Source organism: Erigeron canadensis, chromosome 4 (genome assembly GCF_010389155.1).
Source record: "Erigeron canadensis isolate Cc75 chromosome 4, C_canadensis_v1, whole genome shotgun sequence".
NCBI lineage: Eukaryota > Viridiplantae > Streptophyta > Magnoliopsida > Asterales > Asteraceae > Erigeron > Erigeron canadensis.
This window is the reverse complement of record NC_057764.1, coordinates 3,112,152-3,134,530: the sequence shown is the minus strand read 5'-3', so window position 1 is coordinate 3,134,530 and position 22,379 is coordinate 3,112,152. Positions and strand designations below refer to the sequence as shown.

Here is a 22,379-nt window from a genome sequence, read left to right as displayed (position 1 = left end):
TATTTATAAAAAAAAAAAAAAAAAACCCATGTCTACGTATAGATATATGATGCTCATGTGTACAAATATATTATATTTATCTATTATTTAGATATGTCAACTAAGTATCCATAATTTCATATAAGATTAATTTAAATTTTTAAAAACTACTATTTATCTAACAATTGACAACTAAGTAAAAATCTTACTTGTAAGCTAAATAAAAGTGACACATAAGATTTTTTATATCCTCTCTTAATTATATAGAAATATGGGATAAGAATATCATAATGATTTTCGTGGTTAAGTTCATTTGTTATTAAGTTATAATATGTGCTTAAATATATATATAGTTGGATCATCTTCACTTTTAAATTAAAATCAAGAGTCATGATTCAAACTTATATTTTAATTGTAACTATTGATTTTAATTCAACGATTAAAATTGCTCTAACTTTACCTTGAGAAGATCTATCCATCTATATATATATACTCCGTAATACATTATGAAGAAATGATAAAATGAATAAACCACGGAGACGGTTTTTGTAGTTTACTCTTAAAAATAAAACTAAGGACCCAAATAATAAAATGTATAAAAACATTTTAATTTAAAGTTATTTTTTAACTATCAAATTATATTTTAAATATAACTATTACACTTTGTAATCTCCAGCTTGAAATTTTATTTTATTTTTATTTTTTATCGTTTAGTTAATTAAAATCTTCCACATTCTTTTTAATAACTCTATTTCTTTCATAAAATATTAAAACTAATATATTTAACTTACATTTTCAACATATAAATTAGGAATATAATATAACATTTTCAATGTAGAATGGACAATAAAATTACAAAGTAAATTTTGTTTATAGTTTGTTATTCCCGACCAATGACAATATATAACACTAGTTATGTATCAAACTATTTTAAAACATTTAATATAACAACACTAAACTATAATAAGTTTATTCAAAAAGTTAAATAAATAATGCTATAACATTTTTGTAATATATAATATTTTAACATCTAATATGATAAAAAACTTTTATCTTTGCCTGTGTGTATATAAGAGGAATGGAATATAAGGCTGTTACACATCTAAGTTGGGTGAAAAATCTCTCACATATCTTTTTTAAAATCATAAAAATCATTGGGGACCAAATATTTATTCAAACTATTAAAAATATTGGTATGTGGGAAGTTTTTCACCTAAGTTAGGTGCATAACAGCCTCATATTCACTTTTTTTTTTCTCTCTCTCTCTATATATGTATATTAGAGAGAGAGAGAGATCAAATGAGAAGGTACTTAAGGAGAGAAGGGAGAGAAGATTCGTTTTTAATTTTTTTTAGCTTGTTTTGTTGAACTTTTTTTTTTCCACTTTTTTCATTCTCTTTTTAATTAACTAATTCCATATAAAAAATTTAAAATCTTTTTAGAAATATCTTTTTTCAAAGGGCGTAGCCCGTAAGCTATAGGCGAAATCTCTCAGTATATGGCGGAGCTATGATGGCTAAGGGCGAAGTCCGTTAGGTAGATCACCCCATCACCGATCACCCCCTATGACTTATCACCATCTGTGACATATCACTCCTACCAGCTACCCCTTATTAATATCTTTAAGGGCGAAACCTGTGCAGTACCCTTACATGTTTAACTCACTAACTCGGGTTAGAAATTTTTTTTTTTTTAAATTTTTTTATCAATTGAGTTAACTAAAGAAAGAATGAAAAAAGTGTAAAAATGAAAAAAATAAAATAAAAAAAAACAAGCTAAAAAAAAAGGGACCTTCTCTCTTTACGAACCTTCTCTCTGGATCTCTACTATATATATATATATTGTAAATTTTATAACTATATATATTTAATAATTAGATTTTTTGTAAAACCGTATTTTTAAAATTAATTATAACTTGTATTTATATATTCTCCATTCCGTCGAATTAAACTTAATTTACATCATATTAATAATCTTAATCTTAATAAAGACAATTAACCAAACTTCAATTAACCAATTACAACTCCCATTTCTTTTAAGTTAAGTTATTAAACATGCGACTAAACTATGTTATTTAAAAAAACTATTATGTTTTCAATTGAACCTTTTACTATAACTTAAACCTTATGGATATATCATTGTATTACGAATATATAAATTTAATTAAATATAAAATTTGGGCATATATTAACAGGCTAGACATAAGCCCGTATCAAATACACGGGATGTTTATAATATTTTAAAAACAATATTAAACATGTGTAACTCAAAAGAAGTCTTATATTCAAATGTAAAAAATATGGGAAAAACGGGTAAATTCAATTGTGCATAATGTAATAAAAATAATCGTGTATTTGATACGATACTAAATCTAGTAATAATTATATAAAAAAAGATCTTATTAGCTTACAGTGTTTATTTTTTCATATTTAACTTACCCTTTTTAATTCGTTCATAAAAAAAGGTTTTAACTTGATAAAAGAAATTTTTTTTTCTTTTTAATTTCACCATCTAACATATTATTAAATAACTCTGTTTTCTTCCATAAAACTTTAAAACTATATGTTGCCTTATATTTGAAAATAGTTTATAATATATTCATATATTTAACACAAGGATAAATCTAATATGTAAACAATGACCTCTTGTAGACTTGTGTCGAAACATGATATTACGGATGAGCATTTGGACCGAAACCCGTGATCCGACCCGGACTGCCCCCCCCCCGAAGGGTTAACGGCCCGGGTCATGGGTCGCACTTTTGTTGCATTTTCGGGTCACGAGTTGCGCGGGTTAGACCGAGTCGGGTCAAGTCAAAAACAGAAAAAAGTGAAGGAAACCCGTAACCTGCTCGCGACCCGCCCGAACCCGGCCCAAACCGACCCGAATCGAAACATCACGGTCTGGGTCACGGTTCCGATTGCACTTACAAGTCGCAGGTCGGGACGGGTTTTCACAGGTCGGACAATTTGTACATCCCTACATGATATATTTATATTTACCATCAATAAGTTGAATGACTTAGTTCATGAGTTTTATTGCATCACTTGAGAAATGATACTAAATAAAGCTCACCTATATGAGATTTTATAATAAATTGATGCTATATAACAAATACTTATAAAATGATATTGAGACAACTTACCTAAATATTAGCAAGTTGCCCGCGTAACGCGACTATGTAATGGTGGCGGCTGCGGGGCAATGGTGGGTGACCAATGGTTGTGGCGAGATTTGAGTATGGTTTGTGGTTTAGGCATATGAGTTTATTTATTGAAAAGATATTGTAAGTATTTTAAGAGATAAGAGATAAATAATGTATTATAAAAAGAGGAACATGGTGTATTATAAAAGACAACATTTTAGATATTTTAAAATTTAAATGACTTAAAAAAAACATTTGAGAGAAAAAAAATTCTTAATCTATAATAAAGAAATGATAGTAGCTTGTTGTTTTATAGATTTTATTATATTCAGTCGGAAGAGTTTAGGTAAGAGTTTCAAAGCGATTCTCGACAAAAGAATCAAGGCTATTCAAGAAGAATTACAACAATTCTTCAATCCTAATGAAGTAATTCTTTTGGAATCTAATATCTTTATAAAAAACGATAAATATGTCACTCCAACTCCAAAAAATATATTCACATTTCCATCTCTTATGAAAGTTATGCCTACAACAACTTCAAGAATTTTACTTGCATTATCAATTTATTAGTATAATTTTCATTCTAATTTTATCTTTTTGATTACTTGTTTTCTCTTGTAAGTTTTCCAATTAAATTTGTCTTGCATTTTTTAATTTTTTTTACACAACAACACAAGTACACAACGAAATAAACGAATTTGTACTTTATAAAACTTGTTTACAAGATCTAAATAAATGAATTTGTATAAAGTCAACAAATCAAAATTCAAGTCAAAGTTACAAATTTTTGGTGAACCTGGAAAAGTCCAAAGAGGGTTTATGAAGGGCTTTATGCCCAACACATAGTCAAAAACTGATACCACAACAAATAAAACCCACCACCATTTTTCAATCATCAACAACAATTCCCATTTTTTACAAAAAGCCGTAAATGTTGAAGGCAATAAAGTCTTATTCATCATATTCATCTTTGTTGTTCCAACATAAACATAGTCGTTATGGCCGAGTAATTTCGTCTTCTTTTTTAGGGCATAAACAAAAAGGTTTGTTTTTTTGTTCGGATTCAAGTGATGGATCCGGGTCGGATCCTGTTTCTTCTGTTGGAGATACCCAATCCAAATCTTCAGCTGCAATTGTTCCTACTTCTATTTTAAAGCCAGATGATTTCTTTACAGTTAATATTCTTTTTATTTTGAACTTTCTTGATAGTGTATATATATATATGTGTATGCGTTATTTATTTAGTTTTGTATGAAATTAATGATGGGCTTTGTGTATTTGTTATTTATTTGCAGGTAATAGCATTGCCATTGCAACATAGACCGTTATTTCCGGGGTTTTATATGCCAATTCATGTCAAGGTACTAACTTTTTTAATTTTATATGGCAAAAGTGTGCCAAGGTACTGACTTTTTAACTTTTGGGCAGTTGGGGTTGCCTAAAAATCGATCTTTTGATAGTATATCTTATCGTTTCACAATTTTGAGTGTTTCCTGTTGAAGAACTGTGATATTTGCGCAATTTGTCTAGAATTTTGGAATATCGGATACTCGCGCATTTCTTTTTGAAAGATAAAAAGCCATGTTTTTTTTTAAGTTGATGGGATTATATTTTTTATGATGAGTAGAATATCTTGTATATAAATGCATTATATGGTAGAGGTTGTATTTTTAACTGGGTTTAGTTATTTTTGTTTAGAATTAGTGTTCTGTTAACATATTTTCATTTTGATGTGCCTGTGTAACAATTCACATATAATTTTACAGGATCCTAAAGTACTAGCAGCATTGGTAGAAAGTCGGAAACGACAAGCTCCCTATGCTGGTGCGTTTCTTGTAAAAGATGATCCAGGAGCAGAGGCTGCAAATTCAGATGCAGTGAAAAACATTAATGAGCTAAAGGGTAAAGAGTTGCTAAATCGTCTCCATGAAGTTGGTACCTTGGCTCAGGTAATTGTGATGTAACTGTGATAAATGCTAGTGGTAAATTTGGTATATATTTTGCATTATTCATGATCAATTTTTGAATTTTGTAAGTAGATTTTAAGTATTGAAAGAGACCACGTTGTTCTTATGGGTCATAGACGGCTTCGGATAACAGAGATGGTGAGTTGAAGCTTTCTTTCTGTATGTCCTTCAATTGATTGCATTAAACACTTCTTCATATGAAGATATATTTTACGTGGTATCGATGACTTTTTTCTTTGGACTGGAATATTTGCGTCTTATACAGGTTAGTGACGATCCGCTTACGGTCAACGTGGATCATCTCAAGGTATCATCCACTCACATCCTAAATTATTTGTAGATGCTTTAATTATGAATACGACGGAATCAACTTTCAATGATATCACACTCTATGATCCAATTGTGATTATATTTGAATTTTTGTTTTCATTCAAGCATTCACCGTACGACAAAGATGATGATGTCATAAAGGCAACATATTTTGAGGTCATTTCAACCCTTAGAGATGTTCTGAAGACAAGTTCTCTTTGGAGGGATCATGTTCAAACATACCGTCAGGTCTTAGCTCTTTTTTCCCCCCTTTTCCAGTAACACTATCTATAAATATTGACATTGGTTTCTATTACAGTATTTTCTTCAATTTTGTGTGAAGTATCATACCTTGGTTCTAACTGTTTTTGCATCATGTAAGAATGTTACTCAAATTCTATTAGCATTGGTGCTCTATATATACATTTGTAGTTCTTTGACTTCTGGAAACCATGTGTTCTATAAATATATTAATGTAAATAAGTCTATGGTCCATCTAGATTACATAATAATTCAGACAAGTTGGACTGATTTTTGCCAGGAAATTTATCATGCAAATGAGATAAAAAAAAAGTGTGACTTGAGTAATTACCACAAACTTGTACATGTGTAGAGAACGCTTTATTGAACAGCTACAGAACATGTTTGTAGGTGATTAAAAATCTAGATAAGAAGTATTGGCTAGTATTTTGATCTTATGAATATGTGATAGAACCATAAGATGAATGCATCATATACAAGGTTGTAAATAACGGTTGGCGGTTCCTTCGCGGCGGACGACCTTTAAGGTTAAATTACATTTCGCGGCGTTATAACGGCGTTATAACGGAGACTATAAAATATAAAGGAATTTAAATAAAAAATATATATATTAGCAATATCCTAACAAAATTAGTCAAAAAGGACCGTTAAAACCGTTATTTGACCGTTAAATCCCGTTATAACAACCGTTAAATCCCGTTATAACGGCCGTTAAGTCCGTTAAATCCGTTATTTGACCTTTATTGACTCAGACCTTAAATTTACCCTCCAACCCCTTTAACGTAACGGTGGACCTCCATTACCGTTATAACGGCCGTTAAGGCCGTTATTTACAACACTGATCATATAGAATAGCTCTATTAATATGGTTCGTCAACTCGTCATACAGTTAGCTGATAATTATGTTTCTGCCTTAGTTTGTTATATCTGCATCTATTATCTTGATTGGCTAGACATCTAGCCAATTACTGAACTTTCTTCTTTTGATTTATTTGCATTGTGTTTTGATTTGTTTATACTTTTTGCAGCATATTGATGATTTCAGTTATCATAGATTAGCTGACTTTGGTGCTGGAATATCTAGTGGGTCCAACAAATTACAATGTCAACAAGTGCTTGAAGAGCTAGATGTAAGTCAATTTAAATGTCTCATTAGATGCTTGCCTCTTTCTAGCTTGGAAATAAATAATCATTTATTTCTAATTTTTGTGCAAAATAAGTTAACGAAGGATTTATAGGCCTGACAATTCTACATAAATTAACCTGATTCTTACTTTTTAGTTTAGATGTTATCCTCTAACATTATGTACACTATCTTTAATCCAGGTGTGTAAACGGTTACAACTCAGTCTTGAGTTATTAAAAAAAGATTTAGAGATACATAAGATTCAGGTGAAGTCCTGTCAAATTCTTATCACATATTTTATCAATGAATTACTTCATTTCGTGATAGCATTTCAACATGGTTCCTGTTTTTTCATGTAGGAAATGATAGCAAAATCTATTGAGGAGAAAATAAGTACTGAACAGCGCCGATACTTGTTAACTGAGCAGTATAAGCTTATCAAAAAGGTAGCCCGTAGTAACTGATGCTAGTTCTTATTCCTTAAAATTGCTGCAACTGATGATCAACATATTCTATATCCAAATGATATCTTGTTTTATAAAATTATGAATCTTTTCAGAATTTGATTTGATGCATGCCATCTTGTTTGTAGGAATTAGGACTAGAGACTGATGACAAAACAGCACTCACTGGTAACTTCTCTTTCTTGGTTTGTGAAATGAGATGTGAAAATGTGAATGCAACCTTTATATACAATATAGCTATTTATCAGATTATTGGTGTTGCTATTTAATTCCGTTTTTGTTTACATGATGTTGACAGTTATATGTTTTTTCTACAGATAAATTTACGGATAGAATTGACCCAAACAAGGAGAAAATCCCGCCTCATGTTCTGCAAGTTATTGAAGAAGAACTGAAAAAACTGCAACTTTTGGAAGCCAGTTCAAGTGAATTTAATGTTACACGTAACTATCTTGATTGGTTGACTGCCTTACCCTGGGGTAATTATAGGTATGTTTCATCCTATGACATTTGGACCAATCGAGTGTTGTAAACATGTAATACAAGAAAATTTTATTCTTATTCTGTGAAGCTTAATAAGTGACAATTGCATGCATGTTCCATGATGGATATGGTGTGTATGATCACTTTAATTTTATTTACAAGAACTTAAGTTCTATTGCTTTTAAACATGATTAAATTGATCAGAATTCTGTTCATAATTACTCTTGATGAATTGCAATATTAAACATGTGACCACGTACGGCTTCATTTTGTATGATGGCATATAGTTCATTTGCTACATAGATATGCTCTTGGTCTTGTAAGAATGTGTGTGATTCTGATGATAAGCTTCTTTAAATAACTTCAGTGATGAGAACTTTGATGTTTTACGGGCTCAACAAATACTTGACGAGGATCATTATGGTTTGTCTGATGTGAAAGAGAGGATACTTGAATTTATTGCAGTTGGAAAACTCAGAGGAACGTCACAAGGTTAGTTTGTTTTCATCTATCTATTAACTGTGACATGTAAGGAAACTGGGTACATTCTGCTGGAACGTTAGTAGTTTCTATAATGACATTATTGGTCCATATGTTATCAGTTATTGCAATAAAGCTGGAAATAATCTATTTGTTTCATAATCTTGATGCGTGTTAGAGATTTGGTCCCGAGATGTAATGTAGGCTGACATAAGGAAGCAACAGGTTAGATAAAATCAAAATGAGTGACATAAACTACAACAAGCCTTTCATTCCGAATAGTTGAAGTGGCTAAATATGGAAATAGTCAAAAGTAAATTAAGAGGTGAACCAACAAAGCTTCTTGGACATGAATAACATATTTCTTACCGTTTCTTACGAATATAAAAATATTTTGAAGGGTAATAAATTTGGTGAGGAGCAAATAAAATATGAAGATTAAAAATTAAAACCTTCCTTTCAAAATTACAAACAAAACAAGCATAGGACATTGAAGTTATCATGGTGGGATCTGCCCTTGATACACACAGATTCACTTGCACATATGTACACACACACACATACAGTCATAAACACACACATTTGGGGTCATTGCGCTTTGAGTTTGCCTTCGCTTTTGACAACTATGCTTATTAATAAGAAAGAGGAAAAGCATTCCAATACAAGAAGTTGCACATCATGATAATTCTTGGTCTTTAGTTGCATTTGCGACACGTAATATAATGTATGCAACATGAACAAAATAGCTTTAATCTAAGACATATTTTGTGGCAGGAAAAATCATTTGTCTTTCTGGTCCTCCTGGAGTGGGTAAGACTAGCATTGGTCGTTCTATTGCACGTGCTTTAGACAGAAGCTTTTATCGGTTTTCTGTTGGTGGATTGTCTGATGTTGCTGAAATCAAGGTTAAGATTCAAGAAAGCCCATTAAGTTCATACTTTACGTTGTTGAGGTAGCAACATGGGTGGGTTGGGTAACAACTCATGTTTTAGTACAGGAAAGGGTCAGCGTGGGCTGAGTTGGCATGCAAACACTTTCTTTTTTTGTCTATATTTTTGTACTCTGTTCATATAATTAACGCATTAGTTGTAATTGGAAAATAAAACTTCACAATCTAAGGCTATGAATAAGATGATATGCATTGAAAAGAGTTTTGGATGGCTTTCAACCAGTTCGATCCAGTTTTACTCTAGGAGTTTTTTTGTTTAACCTGTTTCAGATAAACCACAACTGAAATCTACTCATTTAGTCAGTAATTGGGTCAAAATAGCAATAGCAGTATTACATTTGTTTAAACATCAACGGTTGTACCAGGGACATCGGAGGACTTATATAGGTGCAATGCCTGGGAAAATGGTGCAGTGTCTGAAATCCGTAGGAACGGCAAACCCTCTTGTTCTGATTGACGAGATAGACAAGGTATGGCTTAAATTTTGTAAAGTATATAATTATTATGAGTATCACATTTTACAAATACTATCAACAGATTTTGTAAACAGCTTGAGTTTTTGGCATGATCATTTTAAATTGTTATTTTGGCTGCAGCTCGGAAGGGGTCATTCAGGTGATCCTGCAAGTGCTATGTTGGAGCTGCTTGATCCAGAACAAAATGCAAATTTTTTAGATCACTACCTTGATGTTCCAATCGACTTGTCAAAGGTTAGTGCCAATGTGATTATAGTTTCTGTTTTTTGTGCCTCTAGATTCTTTGAAGCTTTAATTTTTGTGACTCCACCTCTGTATGCCGTGTCTCTTGAGAATCAGAGTGAAATAGTAATATGACCATGGTAGCTTATGCTCTTGGAGACAATGATACACCATGTAGGAATGGCATATATTCTTGAATTCTTGGTGGAAATGTATTCGTGTTGTAGATCAAGTTAAAGTTCATGTCATAAGCATGTCTTTGTCTTGTGTGTCAACAACCACTTCAATTAGAAACTTATCACTAATCTAAGCATTTCACAAGGTTAAGCGAGATTAATTGAAGAGGTGGTGATTTATCAGTTTTTTCTATCAAGTGAATTACAAAATCAAGCAACTCTCAACTTAGTCATGAAAGCAGATCAAACATTAACGTTTTAGAGTTTCAACTAAATGATATGTATGCATAATTGTACAAGTAGTTTTAGTTTAGATTGATCATTTGTGCCGCTAAATGTGTTTGCTTCATCGCCTCTTATTTGATAAGCTCTTTGTTAGGTAATCGTAAGTTTAGGTATTTACTCAACTCCCCATCATAACCATTTTATACGGAGACAATTACATTGTTTACTTAAATCTGTTATCTGTATTCATTCCTCTATAAAGGATAACTAGATGTGTGGCCATGAAAATGAAAGGGAGATACGAGACACATTGCTCTTTCCGCCTTTCATTATATGTGCTAAAATAAAAGTTAAGGTAAGTAAACTATTTGTTTAAGAAAAAGATTATAAGTCCTCTTTTACTCGATAAGAATAATTTCTTGTTTATAAAAGTGGGGTAAAACAACAGTGTTCTTCTTCCCTTGTAGAACTAAGTTGCTATATACAAGAAAAATAGCTTCAGTAAAATAATGCTACTGCTTTCTAGTACAAAAAGTATTAAGCATGCACATGGTTCTGTTTTCCCTATATTTCATATTAAATTTGTTCCAGTCGCTTTTGTATCATTTAAATTTGCCCTTAAACTTTTCAGTTATGCTGTAAATTCATGAGTAGGCTTTATATCCACTAGTGTGTTGCTTTCAGAAGTGTACCTTTTTAGCATGGTTGCGCATTTGTATCAGGGTATTGTTAATAGACACCTTGTGTCTTTCTGTGTTCCCAAACCATCATATTGGTATACAGTATAGTTGCTTGCTTATCTATTTATTTATTTGCAGTTTATAACTTTTTTGTATGAATTAGTTGGGGTGCTAAATGGGTTTAGCATATGATACAAACCAAGATATAAATGAAAAATATGAAAAGTAACTGATCTCCCGATGTCAGAAGACCCAAATTAGTCATTCATGAAAGAAATTTCACCACCATATGGCATTATATATACTAGTAATGCTATGGCTTGGTTAGCAAGGTAATATAACTTAAAGGGAACTAAATAATAATGAAGATTCCTTAATACTTATTAATAACTATCAGGTCATGGAGAATAAGACTTTTTAAGTATAAACGGCTACAGTTAACCTAATAGAAGAAATACAGGTGGTGGAAATGGGAATGATAATGTTTGGGCTAATAGATCATTTATCGCTGATCTCTAGTGATTGTTTTGCTGATCATTTATCTTTATTAAGCAAACAATCTTATGTTTTCACTGCAAATTTTAAAATCATTGGCATAAAGTTAAGGTCATCAATAACTAATAACTCAAAAAATATTACTTATGGTTCCTTCTAAACTTGTGCTTATCCAACAGTTCAATCACTACCCATTAACCAGACGCAATCACCGTTAGGAATAAAACTGCACACACACACAATAGGAACCAGAAAAATAACAAGAATGAAGGACACGAGAGATTTAACGTGGTATGTCACACTAAACTGTGTGAACTAATCCACGGGCTGCAACTAGAATGTTTTATTAAAGCTTTCTGCCTCTCACTCTCATGATGAGGAATTACAAGTACATAACAATATATTTATAATAGATAGATTAGGGTTAATGACTTAATTCCCAAGTTACCAAGGAACCAGGCCTAAGTTAATTAAAGGGCCTGCTGTGACTTAAGTTGTAAGGCCTGCTGCCTTAACAGCCTTCTAAACTGGGCTTGCCTATCAAGTCTCCATAAACCCAACAATCTCCCACTTGGAGGCTTGATAATCTTCAAATTGCCTTCCGCTGTGAATACTTGTACTTGTACGTCTAGTAACTCCATCATTCCATCCTAGTTGCAACGACCTTCTTATCTGTTAACCTGAAGGTCTATTGAAACTCCAGTGAGCTTCAACTCATCAGTCACGGCTATCTCTGCCCCTGACTCGTTCTCTGTCTCTACCGGTTCCCACTGAAACAAACTGCCAGACCCTGAGAAATTCTGAGAACAAACACTCTCCTTTATAAGCAAGAAATCATCTGGAGAGACTTTATCAGTCGAAATACTGGTTTTTACAACCCACTGTCGTCGGGAAGATGTAACTGAAGCTTTGACTAGCAAACTGCCAACGCTCCCACTGTCACGATGTCCCTTGACTGGTCTAACCTTTCGAACTCGTTCATCCTGAATCTTCACATTGGCTCTAGGTTTCTCTCTTGCAAAGTAAGCCCTCTTCTGCCCACGAGATTCTGTGAACTGGACTTCTTTTTTCTTTAGAACTGATCTATTCTGATCTTCTGATGTCAAGCTAACAATGTATAATGAACCTCTCTTGTGTCCACGAGCTATCACGAGATTACCTTTAACAACTTTCCACTGCCCATTCCTGAACTTTACCTCGTGCCCCAAGTCATCCAACTGCCAAACTGAAATTAAACTCTTCTTCAAGCTTGGAATAACTCTCACGTCTTTCAAAGTCAAAGTAGTACCGGCTGAAGTTATCAAAACAACATCTCCTATGCCCGTAACATCAAGTATATCATCATTTGCCAGCTTAACCTTTCCGAAGTTCCCTACTTTAAGATTCTTCAATCGTTACACTGTCGTGGGTAGCATGAAACGAAGCACCAGAATTCATTACCCAGGAATCCATACTACTTTCTACACTACAGATTAAAGCATCTGCTTCATCATCTGAAGCAAAAGAAGTATTCACCTCTTTCTTTTCATTCGGACATTGATTCCTAATATGACCGACCTCCTTACAGTTCCAACAACAGGTCACATCATTACGAGCCTTAGACTGACTCCTTTTTCTATTTCCGCTTCTACTACCTCTGTTATTATACCTTCTTCTACCTACATTCAACAAGTCACTCGATGATTCAACAGAATTCTTTCGTCTGACGGCTTCGCCTAGAATTAAATCTCGAATCCTTTCAAAAGTGAGCTTTTTGGATACTGCTGAACTTGTAACGGCTGTAACAGTTCCGGACCAACTGTCAGGTAATGAAGATAACAGTAGCAAAGCCTGGACCTCATCATCGAATTTTATCTCCACTGACTCAAGTCTAGACAAAATCGAGTTCATATTATTGATGTGCATTGTTACTGAACTTCCTTCCTTCATCCTTGTATTCACCAAATCTCGAATCAAGAAAACTTTATTTGCTGCCGAAGGCTTCTCGTACATATTAGACAACGCATCCATGATTTCCTTCGCTGTCTTTTCTTTCAGAATGTTGAACGCAACATCCTTAGATAATGTCAGCCGAATGACTGCCTTGGCTTTCTTATCCAAAGTATCCTATTCGTCTTGTTTTATACTCTCTGGTCTTTCACCTGACAACACAACATCCAAATCCTTTTGAACTAGCAAATCCTCTACATGCATCTTCCACCAACTGAAATATTTCCCGTTAAACTTTTCAATTGTAATCTTTCCATTTTCTGCCATTATATTGACTTAACAAAAAACTGATCACGAAAAGAGAGCGTCTAATAAGAGAAAACAGTAAATTTGCCGCTGATTAACAATGAAGACCCAAATCGACTGCTGATTGACATTGTATACCCAAAAAACCGACTGCTGATTAATGCAATATACCCAAAAATGAAACTTACTGACCTGGAATCCCCAAAATCAGCTGCTAATTCACAAACTGAAAACCCTAATCTGCCAAATTGAGCCCTAGTCTGCCCAATTAAACCCTAATCCACCCAATTGAACCCTAATCTGCCCAAAATCAGACCTGATTTTACCAAATCAGACCTAATTCTGTCTAATTCTCCCAAATCAGACCTAATTATGGCTGTTCTGGCTGACTGTGGTGGATTTAGTGGCTGGTTTTGGCCAAAACCCTAATCTGGGTGACGGCTGTGTTGGCTGGAACCCTAATTTGGGTAACGGCTGGGTAGGTGACGGCTGTGTGATCTGTGTGAAACCTTCTTTGATACCACTTGTTAGGAATAAAACTGCACACACACAATAGGAACCAGAAAAATAACAAGAATGAAGGACACGAGAGATTTAACGTGGTATCTCACACTAAATTGTGTGAACTAATCCACGGGCTGCAACTAGAATGTTTTATTAAAACTTTCTGCCTCTCACTCTCGTGATGAGGAATTACAAGTACATAACAATATATTTATAATAGATAGATTAGGGTTAATTACTTGATTCCCAAATTACCAAGTAACCAGGCCTAAGTTAATTAAAGGGCCTGCTGCGACTTAAGTTGTAAGGCCTGCTGCCTTAACAACCTTCTAAACTGGGCTTGCCTATCAAGTCTCCATAAACCCAGCAATCACGACATCTTTACCAATGATTTCTGGGTTGTTAGCAATTTAGCACATAGTTCTGCTTACCACACTGCGTGGCTGCACTATGTTAAGTTTTCTGAACTTTTATTTGTCACTGAGGTGCTGGTATGGGTTTGCAATTGCTTATAAGGGCTAGCTTTATAATTCGTGGTCTCTGATTAGTGGACTTTGGTATCTATATGACTTACTGTATTACTCAGGGTGATCAGCAAAGGAAGTCTTCGTTTGTGTTTTCTTAACCAAGTGAAATCCTAATGACCTCTGGTTGTTTGACTTCTTTTCTTTTTTACCCGATCATCTTTACTCGCCATAGGAGGAAAACCCGCCAATCATAGGTGAGAGAAACCCCCCTGGCCCAACATGGAAAATTTGTTCCATGTGGGACTTCAACCCATGACCTCTCCATTATTGTTCCATGTGGGACTTTATTTGAAAGCTATTCTTTTAGAATTAATTCAAGATTTCGTGACCTCGTAGCAGTTTGCTTAGAGTTTCTGATTTTATGGTGTTACTTTTACTTAGAATTGGCCCGAAGATGCAGAACTGAACCTTAGCTGTCTATATTAAGCGTTACCATCATGTTATCTAAGTAAGTATGCAAAATGATTTTGTTCATTGTGTTATTTGTATAGTGCTCTCTAGTCTCTACACTAAGCTAAGTTTCCGTGGTGGCCAGAAAATTGTACTACTTCAGTATTACAATATGCTAAATATGTGAGATTTTTTCACTGCAGGTTTTGTTTGTATGTACAGCAAATGTAATAGAAACAATACCCAATCCACTTTTGGACAGAATGGAGATAATTCCACTTGCCGGTTATATCACTGATGAGAAAATGCATATTGCCAGGGATTATTTAGAGAAGAGCACTCGTGCTGCATGTGGTATCAAGCCTGAACAGGTTTCTCTCTCTCTCTCACTCACTCACTAACTATACATATATATATATATAATATATATATATATAAATAATGAAAATTGAGATTTCGTTATACAGATGACTTTTTAGCGAAAGATAGATGTGTATCCTTTTTAGTTTTTGTGCAATGTTCAGTTTTGTTGCAGCCAGATGCACACATGAAATGAAAAAACTAAAGTTGCATTTAGTTGTAGAAATTAGAAAATATATTCTAATTTTCCATTTTTAAATTTCCAGAAAATGGAAGGGGTTTTCCATCTCTAGAATACGTGTTCAATATTAGTATATGCTATTTTCATTTCCCATACTAGAAAACTAGGCAGAGGAGAAGGGGCGGGGGGGGGGGGGGGGGGGAGGGGGGGGGGGATAATGGTATTTTACAAAGTTATTGAATAAAATGGGTGTTTTCCATTTTCATGTACATATATATAGATGTATATTTTTACACTTTTCTTTTATAAATACAAGTAAGAACAAGCCAAGATGACAGGATTTACGCCAGCTTAAATATTTATTTGATTGAAAAGGTAATGCTAAAAGGGAAAGCTCTGTTGTCAAGTAATATGATTAATATCTAATATGAAGAGTGAGAAGATTTTACTGAGTTATCATAGATAAGCGCAAAAAATGTTTCCGTCTTTGTGCATTTCTTAATTGTTAAAATTATTGGTAGATGAAAAACACAATTTTTAAAGGTTTTAAGTCCCTTTGCTTTCACCGTGTGCATATTGAATCCTCATTTTATTATCAAAACGAGGGTATGAATTTATCTCTTAGAACCATCCACAGAAAAGTCGATTAATGTTGTTATTCAGTAAGGAGGAAAAATATCTCTAGTTCGTGCTTTATAAAAACAAGTGGTAAATATGTATTGAACTATAGTGTTTTACTGCTTGATAATGGGCAAGTGCTTTTCAAATGCTCCAGGTTGACGTGACAGAGGCAGCTCTTCTTTCATTGATAGAAAATTATTGCCGAGAAGCAGGGGTTCGGAATCTTCAGAAGCAAATTGAGAAAATTTACCGCAAGGTTTCCTGACTTAGTAGTTAATAATTTGAATATTTATTTTGGTGGCAGTCTCCTTTGTGATTGTATGCCTACTTAAAACTTATCTTGTGATATTTATGGAATTATGGGCTTATCTGTAACTTCCTTGTAGATTGCTTTGCAACTAGTCCGAAAAGGATCACAAAATGAACCTGTAGCTTTAGGAAGTGAGTCAACTCAGGGTGAAACCCAGTCGAAGGAGACTAATTATGAACCTAGTTCTGACACTACAGAAGAAGCTGAGGTTGTCGAGACAAATGTGTCAGCTACTCCTACACAGCAACCCGATGATGAGGCTTCTGATAAAAAGGTAAACCAACTGGCTTTGCACTAGTTCTTTTTTTTTTTTTTTCTAATTATTTTTTAAATTTATGAGACTGGTGTGACGAACAATGTGAGATCATTCCAGGATTCTGAAACCAAAAACTGCCAGGATAACGAGGAAACTATTTCAACCGAGAAAGTGTTGGTTGATGAGAAAAACCTTGCAGATTATGTTGGAAAGCCTGTTTTTCATGCCGAGCGCATGTATGACCAGACACCAGTTGGAGTTGTGATGGGCTTGGCTTGGACCGCAATGGGTGGTTCCACCTTATATATAGAGACCACACGGGTTGAGCAAGGTGAAGGGAAAGGTGCCCTTCATTTAACCGGGCAACTCGGCGATGTGATGAAGGAAAGTGCTCAGATTGCTCACACAGTTGCTCGAGCAATATTGGCCGCTAAAGACCAAGAGAACCCATTTTTTGCAAATTTCAAGATTCATTTACATGTTCCTGCAGGTGCTACACCTAAGGATGGGCCCAGTGCTGGCTGCACTATGATAACTTCCTTGCTCTCTCTTGCAATGAACAAGCAGGTCAAGAATGACCTAGCTATGACTGGGGAAGTAACTCTCACGGGTCGGGTCCTGCCAATTGGCGGGGTATGTGTTCTTAAAGCTGCTCATAAGTTTTAATTTTATTATTAGCTGCTCCCTCATGTTCGGATCATCAAAGTTTACATATGATTTAATGTGTTTGATTATTCATGAAGTATACTTGAATAGCATCTTACCTTATGACCCTAAAACCCAGTCATCTTTCCTTAAAGCCTTTAAATTTGTAATGAGTTTAATAAAAAAGATTTTCTTCTTGTGACTCAACAAAATCTTCGATTTTTGCCACATCTCGCTTTAAAATATTTTCGCTACCAGATATGCCACTACCTAGGTTGAGATTTTACCAAAGTAGTGTAGGTTATTGATGTAATGTGGTTTCGAAGAATTGTTAAAACTTAATATTCAATAAATTGTAATTTGCTTTATAATATAGTATAGATTTAGATATGGTTCATATCTCTTATTGATCTTGAATCTCTTGGTATGCAAACATAGGTAAAGGAGAAGACCATAGCTGCAAGACGAAGCGGTGTGAAAACTATAATTTTCCCTCTAGCTAATAAAAGAGACTTTGATGAGCTTGCACCTAATGTGAAGGAAGGTCTCGATGTTCATTTTGTAGACGACTACAATCAAATATTTGATTTGGCTTTTAATGACGCCCTTCAAACTGAAAAATAAGATATGGTGTAGGCCATTACGTAAAGCTCTTTCTAACTGATCCATCTGTGAAGCCAACAGGTTTGTTGTTGATTTTTTCCCACAATTCCGAAATCTTGTTTGTAACATTCATATTCATAATAGCATTCATTAACAGTGCTAAATAAAGTGGCGCCATGAGTTTAAGTTCAATATGCTGCGGATTTTAGTGTAAACTTTTTGTTAATTCAACTTGATTTTATGGATATGCCGGATGTCATTCTGCTTGTATGTTATTGGAATAAAGCGATCCGAGGAAGACCGGCAGGCCAGATTACAAGTTATAGGGGTTATGTCGAAACAAGTTATTATTGGGTTACCTGTAGATCCATAATGTTCTCTCTCTCTTTTTTTTCCCCTTCAGTCTGTAAACAATTTGTGTATTTGATTATAACCTATTGTCAAATTGAACTTGTAGTAGTGTTCACAACTAAATGAGAACAAGAATTTTGGTATCTGTAACTTGTGGGAAGTTTTTTTTAAAGCTTAAAAGGCAGTTATTTAGAAAATAATAGTTTTTTGTTAAGAAATAATGATGCTTTGATAACAATAATATACTTAATTTATTTCGTTGACAATGAATAGCCTAATTTATTACATTAAAATTATAGACGCCACAGTCTTCAACGAAAGAAAAATAATGATATAGCCTTATCCAACGGCATTTTTTCTCATCATTTTCTCATAGTGTCTTCAAGAACATGATTGGCATCACTATTTTCTTATGCATTTTCTCAAGAAAATCAAATGTTATTTCTTAGTGAGAGAATGGCAGAAAGAGCTTAAGTGGGTCAGCTTCTATCTTTGAGTTTGTTTTAATATAATAATTTATTTGAGAAAAAAAAGGTAAGAAAGAAACGAGAAATAGATATAGTTGGTAGTGATATTTTTTGGTATATGAAATGAAAAAAAGAGTTGATGTGGCGGTGAGAAGAAGTGTAAAAGAGGCAAGGGTTGACTTAGGCCTAATTTTTTTTTTGAAAGGTGTTGATCATTTGTTCGCAACATGGATCTAGCTTACGTTGTTTTAATCGGGTCCACGCCAGAGAGCCCTATCACCTTCAATACCTAGTAGAAGGAGAAACTCCCAACTAAATCGCCCGAAATGACGATATTTAATTGGGATAAACTCCGTCCTTTGCAGGACTTAAACTTGCTTCACTGAAGGACTTTATTTGTGAAATACCTTAAAATGTCATTCCCATGTCTCAAATTCGAGACCTTCAGCATGAAAAGCTGGTGCTCAATCATTGAGCTATTAGAGGAGCTATTAGAGGAAGTACGACTTAGGCCTAATATGATGAACAATAAAAAAATATAGTATAACCATGTTTTATGAACCGACTTAGTAACCCAGCGGTTCGAGTCTGAAGAAACAATGTTTTCTCCTAAACACTCTGGAAGTGACAGGGATAGGGAAAACGGTTAGGGTTTTACGAAAACATTCATCTAAACAAGTTACCCAGATTGCAGGGAGACTCGTGAAAGAATGGAAAGATGTTGTGGAAGAATGGCTCAAGAATGGCACAAGTAATGTCTGAGAAGCAAGTAATGTCAAGTCTGGGGTTGATTCAGATAAATCGAATAAGGAAACCAGTTGAGTGACTACAGATCAAGAAAGTAAGAAAGCAACAAAGATGAGTAGTATCGAAGAGAAATATGAAACGGCAAAAAGAAAATTGCAACACCGTTATCAGGAAGCAGAGAATGCAAAGAAGAAAAGAAGGATACAGGTGATGAGCTACACGAGTTAATTAGTAGATACGGGCTTCTTCCCCAACTGGATAAACCTAGTTTCTGCTATGGTCTGTATGTATCTTTTGATCGACTCGTAACATTTACTTGTCAGGTTTATGCTGTTTGTATCCATTAGTCAAAGAGGAAACATGATTAATGAAACAGGGTATTTTTGACGGTCGATTAAAAACAGAGCATTGTTATATTTAAATGTCCAATCGGGTCCACCAACAAATACAAATAAGGAACCGACTATTCTATTTTATGCATTTTCTAGCTTAAGAAAACTTGAGAGGGATTCCATCTTAAAAGGATCCCAATCCAGGTCAAATTTGCAAGATTTAAGCACAACATTTTTGCTGACATTCATAGGTTGTGTGAAGCAATAGCTGTAGACAAAGTTCTCGCTTTTTTTACGTTATCAAAGCTGCCAAGAATCATTGACGACCTACAAAAAATGTAATATGAATGCGAATAACTGTATACTCTCTCGAAATCACATGTATCATTTCAGTAATTTTTATCTTATAAAATATGGTCTTCGTATTTTTCTCTTTTGGAGGTATTTATCATTTTAATGAGAAAGTTACAAGAACCATATTTTCTACAAGATGTGTTATAAAAATTTAACTGGTTAAATGAAGGTTGGTTCAGTTATGGTGGATGAAAGCTTTCACAAAAAAATATATAGAGTGAAACAAGTCAACTGGGAAATAGTTGCTAACTGATTATCAAATATCAATTCAGTGAATATGATAATTGTTAGGAAATAATGACCCCCAATAGCATTATTTGTCACAAAGCGGAAAGTGCTAACATAAAGAAACTAGATATAATGAGATGATACGACGAACAAGTATACGTTTAAAAGGTTGAACTAAAATTTAGATAGATGGAGACAAGTACTATACATGAAATGTAAAATGGCTAAAAAGTTACAAGTAACTCTTGTGTCAAAACTAAAGATGATAAGGAAATCGAAATGAGAGTACAAGAATACAATGAAGAGAGAATTGATGAGAGAATTGTGTTTGTGATGGTGTCTTTGAAGTGTTGAACGACATCTTTTATAGGCAAATGAAATGCATCTCATTCCATGTATCTCATGCAACTTGATATGCAAGTAGAGTAGGCTACGTAGATGCATGTATCCACACCAATTTGATATGCAAGTTGTAAATACAAGTTGTTAGAGCCAATATTTTAACAAATCTCCACCTTGGCGAATAGCAATGAGCGAAATTACGAACTATGAATGCCAATCAAGTCCAAACAATGTGTGAACTTGTGAACTGGTAGAGGCTTTGTGAACATATGAGCAGGATTGTTCTTTGTGTTGATTTTCTAAATAAGGACAATCTTCTTAGCAATGGTGTCTCTGATGAAATGATATCGAACATCAATGTGTTTCGTCCGTTCATGATACATTTGATCTTTAGTCAAATGAATAGCACTTTGACTATCACAGTGGATGGTAGTAACTTCTTGCCGAAGACTCAATTCATTGAATAAACCTCTTAACCGTAAAGCTTCCTTGATAGCTTCAGTGACAGGCATGTATTCTGCTTCAGTAGTAGACAGTGCCACCACTTGTTGAAGAGTAGCTTTCCAGCTAATGGCTCCACCTCCAATACAAAAGACATAGCCAGTAAGAGATCTACGCTTATTCAGATCACCAGCGTAATCTGAATCAACGAAACCAACTAGAGTGTTGTTGGTTTTACCAAACTCCAAACAAGTGCTTAAACTTCCTTTCAAGTATCTAAGAATCCACTTCACAGCCTACCAGTGTTCTTGGCCTGGATTCACCATGTATCTACTAACAACACTAACAGCTTGTGATATATCAGGACGAGTACACACCATTGCGTACATGATGCTGCCAACGACACTAGAGTAGGGAACTTGTGCCATAAAATCTTTGTCTTCATCTGTCTGTGGCGATTGAGCGACAGATAACCTAAAATGGCTTGCAAGAGGAGTACTTACAGGTTTTGCATCTTGTATGCCAAATTTCATCAAAACTTTCTTGAGATAGTTTTCTTAAGTCAGATATAACTTGCCACATTTTCTGTCTCGCCTTATCTCCATGCCTAAAATCTTTTTAGCTGGTCCTAAATTTTTCATTTCAAATTCACTATGCAACAAGTTCTTCAAACGGTGAATATCTGTAGAACTTTTGATGCGATGAGCATATCATCAACATATAATAACAGATAAATGAAAGAACCATCATTTAGCTTTTGATAGTAAACACAACTATCGTATAGGCTTTTGGTGAATTCATGATTGAACATGAATGAATCAAACCTCTTATACCACTGTCATGGTGACTGCTTCAAACCATATAAAGATTTCTTCAATAAACATACTTGGTCTTTCTTTCCTTTGACTTCAAAACCTTCAGGTTGTTTCATGTAGATTTGTTCATCTAAATCGCCATGTAGAAAAGCTGTTTTGACATCCAGTTGTTCTAAATCTAAATCATTCATGGCAACCAACGCAAGCAATACACGAATAGAGGTATGTTTAAC

General features: G+C 34.1%; 1 protein-coding gene across 2 annotated transcripts; it reads left to right on the top strand.

Moving 5' to 3' along the window:
- Nucleotides 1-3,997: 3,997 nt before the first annotated feature.
- Nucleotides 3,998-18,563, top strand: LOC122596376 (lon protease homolog 1, mitochondrial-like). Of its 2 annotated transcripts, XR_006323315.1 has the most exons (21): nucleotides 3,998-4,298; nucleotides 4,420-4,485; nucleotides 4,891-5,073; nucleotides 5,164-5,229; nucleotides 5,357-5,398; nucleotides 5,527-5,649; nucleotides 6,690-6,791; nucleotides 6,988-7,053; nucleotides 7,147-7,233; nucleotides 7,380-7,419; nucleotides 7,569-7,740; nucleotides 8,102-8,226; nucleotides 8,989-9,119; nucleotides 9,529-9,633; nucleotides 9,760-9,873; nucleotides 15,297-15,464; nucleotides 16,410-16,511; nucleotides 16,642-16,839; nucleotides 16,939-17,454; nucleotides 17,905-18,150; nucleotides 18,227-18,563. XR_006323315.1 is itself a non-coding variant. In XM_043768941.1 (20 exons), exons 1-20 carry the CDS (start codon nucleotides 4,056-4,058, stop codon nucleotides 18,088-18,090), a joined length of 2,835 nt encoding a protein of 944 aa, XP_043624876.1. In that variant the 5' UTR covers nucleotides 3,998-4,055; the 3' UTR covers nucleotides 18,091-18,563. The 2 variants fall into 2 exon arrangements, 1 of the variants encoding a protein (XP_043624876.1); XM_043768941.1 differs by having other exon boundaries at nucleotides 17,905-18,563.
- Nucleotides 18,564-22,379: the final 3,816 nt, after the last annotated feature.

Excerpts from the sequence above, each read along its gene's own strand:
- LOC122596376 (XM_043768941.1), top strand. The coding sequence starts at position 4,056 with ATGTTGAAGGCAATAAAGTCTTATTCATCATATTCATCTTTGTTGTTC. Across the intron at positions 5,399-5,526 it reads TCAACGTGGATCATCTCAAG|CATTCACCGTACGACAAAGA; the intron begins GTATCATCCACT and ends TTTTCATTCAAG. Across the intron at positions 9,634-9,759 it reads TGATTGACGAGATAGACAAG|CTCGGAAGGGGTCATTCAGG; the intron begins GTATGGCTTAAA and ends TTTTGGCTGCAG.